General features: G+C 47.9%; 1 protein-coding gene across 1 annotated transcript in view; it reads left to right on the forward strand.

The window, feature by feature from the left end:
* Positions 1 to 10057, forward strand: part of TMEM44 (transmembrane protein 44) — a gene marked incomplete at both ends in the record, with an annotated part of 34604 nt that extends 24547 nt beyond the window's left edge. Inside the window, 2 exons of the mRNA XM_082839092.1 lie at positions 7092 to 7124; positions 9947 to 10057. Of these exons, the coding sequence (XP_082695218.1) occupies positions 7092 to 7124; positions 9947 to 10057 (144 nt within the window). The remainder of the gene's footprint in view (positions 1 to 7091; positions 7125 to 9946) is intronic.
* Positions 10058 to 10585: the final 528 nt, after the last annotated feature.

The raw sequence follows: 10585 nt of genomic DNA on the forward strand, positions 1-10585 counted from the left end.
TTTTGTGTGCATGTCCTTGGGGCACATACCCACAGGTTTGAAGACCTACCTCCTGCCGTGCTGGGGGAGGTGGAGAGAAGAGAGGTCCCTCAACACGACATACGCTGTATTCACAACACTCAGCTCACTACACATTTTTAAATTCATTGGTCACAGTGACTGCGTGTGTGTCCTGAGGCAGGCGTGGTATGTTCTATACTTTACAAGCACTGTTTGATAGAGTCCTCCTAACAGCCCTGAGGCAAGTACCTTTAAATATTCTTGTTTCCCAGAAGAGGACACTGGGATACATTGAGTTTTAGTAACCTGCCCAAGAAAACCTCATCATCATCGTCATCGTCATCATTATAATTGGCAGACCTGGGGATTTGAACACAGCTCTGTCTGGCTCTGAAACCCTGTTGTTACCTACTACGCCCCACTGCCTCAGCAGTAACTACCCAGGGCCGAGTTTCTTATCTATCATTCCCATTTTACAGATGAGAAAACTCTCTCCACAGGACTCTCTCCACTTACCTATGCGCTACCTGTGTTCTCAGGCAGGGTCCTGTCTAAGAGGCAGGATAAAACATTGGGATTTACAAGGAATTCCAGTGATGCAGAACACCCATGAAAAGAGGTGAAGTAGAGACAGATAAGGCACGGGAGCTTGCGTGGAGGGAGAACTGGGTCATTTTCACCTTTTCTCAAGTGTCCACTGGATGGGCTGGTCAGGGCACCAGACTAATGGCAGTGGAGCCTGAATGTGACTCATAACCCTGTAGACAGGCCATTTGTGTGGGCTGTGCGGATTTCTGGACGTCTCCACAAGTCAGGGCACACTCCACGGAGACTGTGCACCTACTCACTCAGCTACTCGACACCAGGCAGCCTGTCTCCTGACACAGCCGTCGGAGGGCGTTCTGAACACATGTGGAGGAAGGGTCACTGGCTCCTGGTCTGTGGGTGAGGGACCAGGGCCCGGAGGGAGCAGGGCTTTCCGGAGCAGCCCGCTCACTTGCCGGGGCAGCCAGCACCTGTTTTATGAGTGCAGGGTCGACATTCCCTCAGTGTTGAGACTGCTCCTGTGCCTTTTAAAGGTTTTTTTCCTCCTAGCCTCTGGGATGCAAGAAAAGATTGAGTCCAGCTTTGTGTTTAGTCATTTTTTTTCCTTCTGTGCTTCCTAGCAATGCCATTGAAGCTTTGTAGGAATTCTGCAAGGAGGCTGTTTCTGTCAACAGAAGAAAGTCTGCATGTTGAGAATGACTGTACCTGGAGCTGGCTCAGTGTGTGTGTGTGTGTGTGTGTGTGTGTGTGTGTGTGTGTGTGCGCGCATAGAGCCAAACACCACACACCAGATTGCTGTCTTGAAGAGGCTTGCGTCCCAGGCCCCCGTGTCCTGCTAATTCTGTGCCTAAGGCTCTTGACAGCCAGGACTGCTTGTTCCCTCTCCAGACGCTGCTTCCAGCACCAGCAGACCAGGACACAGTCCCTTGGATGTTTGTCATTCTTAAAGCCAAATCATTCTTTCAAGGAAAAAACAATTAATTAGTTAATAAAAAGAATACACACCCACACACTGACTCTAAAAGTGCTAATTTTAGAAGTAAATACATATAAGTATGAAGAAAGAGGCCAGAAATTTCTACTAGGTCTCAAAGACCAGAAATTAAGTTCAGGGCATGGTATCTGCCCTGCACAGATCTGTGTGCCCCTATGTGCTCGGCAGCAGTGAGAGATGGTGCGTCCGGAAATGTGTGGACAGTCAGCTAGTTCCCCTGGGGGTAAGGAAAAACGGTACCGGGCCCCCCCAGGGCAACGGGGCTGAGCAGGAGAGAGGGGGCTGACCAGGGGTCGGGTGGACACTGGCTTGTCCAGGCTCTCACTGACCTGCCAGGCGGCCTTGGTTCTGCCCTGGACTTCTTGGGTTTTAGTTTCTCCCTCTGTAAGTGGGAATCAGGAGTCCTGCCCTACTTACATTACGGAGTGATTCTGAGGATCACATGGGGGTGCTGCTGGGGCCCTGCAAGCCTGCCGATGGTGCTAGATGCAGTGCAGTGGACAACGGGCTGCAAGTGGGCTCAGACGCCTACGCTGGCCCTGGGAGCCTTTGAACCAGGTGACGCCGTTCATTTCTCTGGACTTGCTCAGTGAGTGGAGATAATGAACTCAGGGAGCCGGTGAGGCTCTGACAGAGCGCTGTTCGCGCGGATGATGAGCTTTGACCTGGGCCATCTTTCAGGTCCCATTTAGCAAGTGACCTCAAGTGAGCAAGTGTACTGGGGGAGTTAGGCGGAGGTTAATTACACTCAGTCAGTTCTTAGAAGTGGAAAGGCTCCCATCAGGAAAACAGCGGGGCCAACCACCAGCAAAATGGGCTGCTGTGTCTGCCTGGGTGCCACTCAGAAATCCTCTTCTGGCCTCCGCAGTCTCTAGAAGCATTTCCATCACGCTGCCTGAAATCCAGGGAAGAGCTCCTGACTGAGCTCCTGCCTCCGTCCCTCCTCCTTTCAGTGCTGTCCTACCCAAGATCTTCCCAACACTCCATCAGCCCCATGGCCTTCCTGCTCTAAGGCCCTTACTGCTTACAGTTTATGTCCAGACCCCTTAGCCTGATCTCTAGGACATTTCGTTGTCTGGTTCAGGGCTAACTGTCCAGGTTTTCCTCTGCACATCCAGCCAGCTTTCCCTTCTCTGGGTTCCTTTGCTCATCTGTCTTCTGCCCTTCAAGGCCCTGGCTAAATCCTGCTTCCTCCGGGAAGCCTTCCCTGTGTTCCTGAGTAGGGTTGCTAGATTTAACAGGCAAAAAATACAAGAGGCCAGTGAATTTGAATTTCAGATAAACACACCTATACTAAACATTATTTGTTATCTGAAATTCACATTTCACGGTGTATCCTGTGTTTTATCTGCAGCAGCCCTGCTCCTGAATCCAACTTGATCATGGCCATTTCCCGCCCTTCCCTGGGCCACTTCTTCGGTTCTGAGCAGCATATGAATAGCAAAACTTCTTCCAAAAAAATCAGGAACATACAATGTTTTATGTCAATTATATCTCCTGTTTTAATGGGAAAAAATAATTTTAAAAAAATCAGGAACAGGAGGCAGGGTTGCCAAGGCCTTTCCCACTGGTGGTCTTGGAGTTTGGCCTAAATACAGTATTTGCATCTCCTTGTCAGTGGAGTGCGGAGGTCCTCGCTCCCAACCCTTGCTGCCCACCGTTGTAATACATAGGCCTTCATCTCGGCTTCCCCGTCATCCCAACCTTGGGATGTCCCTGCAGTGAAACTGTCATCTTTATAAGGGAAACCGGCCCAGTGTGGGTCAGAACTTCTCTCTTACTGATCCAGTTCACCATGGGCTTTGCATACAGCACTCCACGGCCTGTGATCCATTTTTCCTCACATCCCATTTTCCTCACGACAGCCGAGGAAGGAAGAGCTGAGTGGGGAGTTCGGGCTGGTAGAGAGGAGGAAAGAAAGTATGGGAGGTGAGACAGTGCTTGATCCGGAGTAAGTGCTATAGAACTGCTTAATTAACTAACTAAAGAAATTGAAAGGATGAGATTTTTGAAGCGTACGGTGTTAAGGTTTAAAAGCCTGTAAGGTACTAGGAAAATCAAAAAGGAAATCTACTTGATGAAATCTAAAACGGAACTGTAGCTGGCGTGTATCTGGCCAGTCTCAAAACTTTATGATCAGAAAAAACAAAAAACCTTTATAATGGGTCCTGAGTCCAACACCATCTCACCTCCCCCATCTTGGGGAAGTCGCTTCTCCCCAGATGTAAGAGGAGGGAGTTGAACAAATGGTCTCTGAGGGCCCATCCAGCTCCCAGTCCTAGAAAGTGACCCTGTTTCCTCAGTGGCTGAGACACACCTCAGAGTCTTCAGGGACAAAGGAGAGCTTACCACATGCCCTGTGGACAGCGCCTATAGGTTGCTTCTTGGTTTCAGAAGCATGAAAAAGTGTTCTTTTAGAAATGAGGTGAATTGAAACCCTACATGCTGTGGTTCACGGAGATGATGGAATTGTGATCCTAAAGACAATTCAAGGATATGTGGAAATGCTCACTATATTTTAAGAGAGAAAAGCCATTTGCATAATTTGGGGTGTGTGTGTGTGTGTGTGTGTGTTTGTATTTCAGAGGGCTATTCAATAACTGTTCATAGAGGCCCTCTTTTAGGGATAGAATTCTGGGCAATCTTTTTTTTTTTTTTTTGCGATACGCGGGCCTCTCACTGTTGTGGCCTCTCCCGTTGCGGAGCACAGGCTCCGGACGCGCAGGCTCAGTGGCCAGGGCTCACGGGCCCAGCCGCTCCGCGGCATGTGGGATCTTCCCGGACCAGGGCACGAACCCGCGTCCCCTGCATTGACAGGCGGACTCTCAACCACTGCACCACCAGGGAAGCCCTGGGCAATCTTTATTTTGGGTTTTGAAAAAATTTCTATACAAAAATGAACAAATTTTGCTCTTGAAACAGGGAAGACTACACAAATGTTTATTTATTTTTACTTCTTTGTGGGGGGTGGAGAGAGACCTCAGTTACAAAGATTTGAGTTAATTGTATTCCCTAGGCACATTATCATTAGTTTAGAAAGTGACTTAAAAAAGAAATCCTGGCTACTACTCCCACTAGAGGGTACTCTTCTGAAATTTTAGATTGCTTGTGATGCTAAAGTTTTTGAAAAGGAGGTTTCAAGGTTTCATTTCAAATTCAGTTGGAGGACTCTTAAACTTTTTTATTTGTTTGCTTGTCTTTAAATACATTTTTTCTTTTGGAGTAATTTTAGACTTACAGAAAAGTTGCAAAGGTAGGACAGAGAGTTCCTGTATACCTTCACCCAATTCCCTCTAATGTTAACATCTTGCACCACCATGCTGCATTTGTCAACACAGAGAAATTTACATTAGTACATTACTATTAACTAAAGTACAGACTTTATTTGGGTTTCACCAGTTTTTCTATTAATGTTCTTATTCTTAGCATATTTTCTTTCACCTCTCTTTTTATTTCTATTACATTTGCAGAAGTTATGTAACTTTTTCCACCTGTGTTGTCATCAACATTTCTGTCTTTTGCAGTGTGTGTGGAAACATCATTTTTCGTAATTTTGTGTGTTCTCCATTTAATCTTTTTTTTAGTTTATGTTTTCCCCAGCAGGATGTCATTAAAAGATGAATGCTGTGGAATTATCACGGTTTTGTTAGGTATTAATGGCATTGTGCTTAGGAGTTTTTTTTTTTTTTGCGGGCCTCTCACTGTTGTGGCCCCACCCCCACCCCCGCCGCGGAGCACAGGCTCCGGATGCGTAGGCTCAGCGGCCATGGCTCACAGGCCCAGCCGCTCCATGGCATGTGGAATCTTCCTGGACCGGGGCACAAACCCGCTTCCCCTGCATCGGCAGGCGGCCTCTCAACCACTGCGCCACCAGGGAAGTCCTGTGCTTAGGAGTTTTTAAGTCCTTATCTATGAGATACATACTGAAGTATTTACAGATGAAATTATTTACTTTAAAATACTTCAGCAAGTAAAAAATTGGGGGAGCTAGAGCAAATGGAAGAGGATATGTCCACAGGTGTTCATTAGATTTTGCTTTTGTGTATGACTGAAAATCTTATAATTAAAAAGTTGTTCAAGAGAGAAAGGCGTGGTACAGCTGAAGTCAGTGGTGACTCAAGTTTTCTAGGTCTATTCTGCCCTCCCGTGGAATGGGGGGAAGTAGTTCATAGGTACCAGGCTGGAAGCATGTGACCTGGAAGGGGTGGGTGGGAGAGGGAGGGAAGAGGGAGAAACTGGGGAGACGACTCTCAAACTTCATTTCTGCCACCCACATCCCCATATCCTGCCCTCCCTCCTGCAGTGGCCACCTCATCCTACCCAGCAGGGGGTAGGGCATTCTTGTGGGGGGCACTGACCAAGGACCCAGCTCTGGTGCCCCTTCCCTGCCCTCCTCAGTTTCAAGGTGGAACCTCTGCCCTTCGCCTCCAGTCTGCCAGGTGCCCTGCCACTGAGCTTGGGGCACAGCTCTGCCAGCACAGCCTGGGTCAGACCTCTCTGCCTGACTCCACCCCTACCTCCAGCTCTGACCCAGAATGGGACTTGTGCAGGCCCCAGAGCAGGGCCCCATCTCTGGGCTAGCAGTTATCAGTGGACAAATAGAGCTGTTCAATAAAGTTTTTATAATCCTAACAGATACACAGCTGCACACACGCACGCACGTACAGATTCACGTAACAGACTGGGCTGAGTGCATTCCGCCAGCCCTGCCGGTCCTGAAGACTCAAAGTGGAGTCAAACTGCAGCCCTCAAGGAGCTCAGAGAAACCAAACAAAAGCAAACAAACAGAAGTTGTTCAAAATGGAAATTTTAAAAGAATTGAACAGTAGGGGCTTTGTTTCAATGTGACAATAAAGCCAAATCCTGTGTACTGTGCAGATTGGCAGCAGATCAGTATAACAGACATTTGCAGATTCATAGCTTATGAATACACACACACACACACACACACACACACACACACACACACACACACACACACACACACACACACACGTGTCCTGGGCACTACAGGAGGTGCTGGACGAATGAGAGCAGACGGCGACACTACCCTTCAAGAACCTGAGCCAGACATATTTGAGGCTTGGGGTGGAACCAACCGTGCGGTAAAGGCTGATTAAATATGAATCTTGGCTGGTAGCAAATACCCCATAGTTTCAAGATGAGGGTTTTATTTGCATCTCTCTTTCTTAGTTTTATGGGTTTGTGTTGACTCATCTCAGCCATGTGGTTAATAGATGGAATCTTTATGATTATGCCTAATAATAATTTCTAATAGTAATTTTTAAATCTGCATAGATGATAATTTTTTCAAGGACCTGTGGCCCTTCATAATTATCACAATTATCCTACTGACCATTTAACTAAGTTGTAGCCACTAGTAGCTGCTGCCTTTTTGCTTGCTGAAGTCGGTTGTTCCTTTGCCTCCGGACCAGCGGAGGGCCTTTCTCCTGGCTCACTGAGCAGACAGGGGCTGGCGCTGATCTCTGCTCTGTGATGGTGGCAAAATCTAGTCAACACTTTTTTTTTAATCTCTCTTTTTATTCTGCAGCAGAACTATTGGGAAGCCCTAAACTCGGAGCAGGTATGGACAATCGTGCTCTCTCTTTATTCTGCAAGGGACTTCCTGTGGCTTGATTTCAGTTCCTGCTTTTGTGAGCCCCCCTTGGATGGCTGGGCCCGTGCCAAATTCCTCTAGGAAAAAAAAGAATTTGAAAATGAGTGGAGAGTCTGAAAGTCGAGGGTTTTTTCCAGGCTCTCCATTTCAGAGTTCTTTCTGCTTTGTCCAAACCATCTAGTAGGGGCTCAGAGAAGATGCATAACCCAAGGAAGAAACTTGCTTGGAACAAAAGTTTTTGAACAAGAGGAAGCCCAGCAGGTCACTAATGGTAGCGGTGCCGGGAGTGGCTGCAGGAGTTGAGATCAACGTTCCCCTATGTTGTCATCGTGAGACGTTGGGCAGCTGGCTGCTGTCTCTATGCCCTCCTCGCCTCCAAGTGACAAATAAGCACATGATTCATGACAGCCACCTGTGCCTGTCACCTCCCAGGATTTTTTTTCTGATAAGAGAGTAGATTATCTTTTGCTCAAATTCTCTGAATGCCTGGATTCCAGTGATGTTTTTATTACTTAAAATGACATTTTAAAACACAATATTCCGGGAATTCAGAAGGAAGAGATTTAAATTGTTTTCGAAGGCTTAATCCACTTTAAAGAGTGCACCTGACCAGAGTGGTGGGCTGTTTCTGTTTGCCGGCAGTGGAATTGGTCAGGAGTAGCAAGGATAACTCTTAAGAAGACATTTTAGGAACTGGAGCTGTGGTTTTGACACATCAGGGCGGCTAAGAACCACCCTAAGAGCTTGTTCAAATGCCAAGCCTTAGGTCCCAACCCACAGATAGGGTCTAGGGTGGGTCCCCAGCATCAGTCTTTTTTTTTTTTTTTTTTGTGCTGTACGAGGGCCTCTCACTGTTGTGGCCTCTCCCGTTGCGGAGCACAGGCTCAGCGTCCATGGCTCATGGGCCCAGCCGCTCTGCGGCATGTGGGATCTTCCTGGACCGGGGCACGAACCCGTGTCCCCTGCATCGGCAGGCGGACTCTCAACCACTGCGCCACCAGGGAAGCCCAGCATCGCTCTTTTTAATGAGCACCCTGGGCGCTCCTGGTGAGACTGGTCCAGAACTGAGATCTAGAACGTGGGTCTCCACTTGAAAACAGAATTCATCAAAAAGCACACTGTCCATTCTCAGAGAATGGAACAGGCCCCCACTTCCACTACTAGGCAACTGGGTCTCAGAGGCTGAGGGGCCAGGGAGCTCTTTTACTTGGGATCTCTGATAACGTCTGGAAGGAATTTGCTTAGAGGTGTCCGCCCAAGTCTGCATCCACAGGTAGATGAGAAATTAGCATACGTGTGCCTGACACAGCCCCAGACACGTACAAGGGGCTGAGCTGCACCAAAGAAATCAGCTCAGTCCCTGGCCTGCAAGGTTACTGGGGATGAGGTGGTCTTTTTAACATGATACTGTTTTTCATGACCAAGTAGTAGAACTCAGTTCAGTTATGAGCAGTAAATCAGGAATTGAACGGGACTCTCTTTCTGTTGGAAACAAAGCTACAATTTGTGTTTCATAACTAATGGGGTGTGGGCATTATCTTTCAGTGGCTCAGGGAGCCTTGAGGACCTTGTCCTGACCCTCTGAGGACTGGACTGTTTGATTCTGCTCAGGTTTGAGTAGCTGGTGGAACACTTTTCTTGGAGTGCATGTCCGTGCCTGGCTCTATTTTCTTGCCCAGATAAGATTGTCTGGCCCGGGCTGACACATCCTATGTGGCCTTTGCTTGTTGTTTCCTGGGTCTTTTGCTACTGTCAAATGCAACCTTATGACTCAGAATCACCAGTCACAGAAACTCAGAAATGAGAGATCGTATTATCTAGTTGCTGATTCAGCCTCCCAATCTACACATGGAGAAATCAAGATCCAGAGAAGAGAAAGCAAGTTAGTGGCAGAAAGAGGACCGAGCCCGACCCCTACTTGCCTCTGTGGCTGCAATCACTAAAGATGAAGCCCTTGCTCTTGGCCCACATGAAAAGCTCTCTCTTTTATCTGTTGTTTTAGAACAATAGGAGGATTTTGCAAACAGCTTCATCAGTGCTTGTGTGCTCACCTATTTTTTTTTTCCTTTTAACCTTTTTTTTTTAAACCCCTGCACATTTCAATTTCCCATACTTGTCTGAGTCAGAGTGATGAAATATTCACAGGCAGTGACCACCACTCTGGATTAGGTTTTAAATGTTTGTTTTTGACAAGTCTGCTGACCTCAAGTTTAGAGGAAACACCATGTGGGGGGGCAAGGGCAGACCAGTACCCTGCTCCTAAGAAGCTCTGTCATCTACCTGAGAGGACAAGGTGGACACCCAGGGCAGGGCTGCCCACGCTTAGCTGCAAACCAGTGGTACAGGCAGTATAGAGAAGCTGGGGAGAGCTCAATGGGTGTCAGGATAGGCTTCTAAGAAGAGGAGGAACTTACCTGGGCCATAAAGAATGGGTTGAGTTTGCCTGGTCTTTTCCAGGAATGAGTTAGGCAGGGAGGTGGGAATTATCAGGATAAAGGGAGCATGACTGAGTCTCACTAGAGAAGGACTTGGTGAAGACGGGGGAACAGAGAGTAGGAGGGGGAAGTAGGGTTGGTCTGTTCAGGGTGGCTGTCCATTAATTCCTTGATTTAAAGTTATACTTGCCCTGTTAGGTTCTAGAAACACAGACCTGGTTAACTTGTCCTTACCTGTTTGTTCTTGTCTGTGCCTGGGCCATGAGAACCAAGATTGGAGCTGTCGTTGGGGAAATTGTAAGAGATGGGAAGGGCCTATTCCACCAAGGTACCTCTTGTGTCTTTTCTCCACAGTGGGATCCTGAAGACGTAAACCTTGGAGGGAACAAAGACAACATGGAGATATTCAGACCCCGGGTGCACAGGTGGTCTATGAAGCCAGTGGACTTGACCTCTGATAAGTAACACTTTCTGGAGCCAGCTCAGCAGCTCAGAGCCCAAGGTCAAGGTCTGGTCAGGAACTGAGCAGGGATCAACCCGCAGAGACAGCCATGGCAGGAATTGAAGCTTCTGCCAAGGCCACCCATGAAAGTGAGGAACCAGGAGCTGTCACGGAGCTTGGCTGGTCTGCACCATGGCTCAGAATGGAGCTAAGACCTTGGACCCTGTGGACAGACCTGGACACACCCAGAGTTTGTTCTGAAAATTCAAAGTTCACAAACCAATCTTGCTTTGAAATATAATCTAAAATACTTTGGCCTCTCTTTTCCCTTTCCCTTTGGATTCAACCCTACTCTGAATGTCTGCTACAAACGAGCTCATCTAACAAACAGCTAATATGTTTGGATCTTAGTAAAGCCCCACTCCGTAAGACCTGGCTAAGCCTAGAGGGGGGTGGGCCCGCGTTTGGGGGGTTTGGGACACAGTTACAGGCTCTGATGGGACCTGGCTCCTGCCCTCCAGTCACCCACTTGAGTTTTCTGCTGGAAGTTG

The sequence above is a fragment of the Leucopleurus acutus genome (genome assembly GCF_964270905.1).
Source record: "Leucopleurus acutus genome assembly, chromosome: 5".
Classification (NCBI taxonomy): Eukaryota; Metazoa; Chordata; class Mammalia; order Artiodactyla; family Delphinidae; genus Leucopleurus; species Leucopleurus acutus.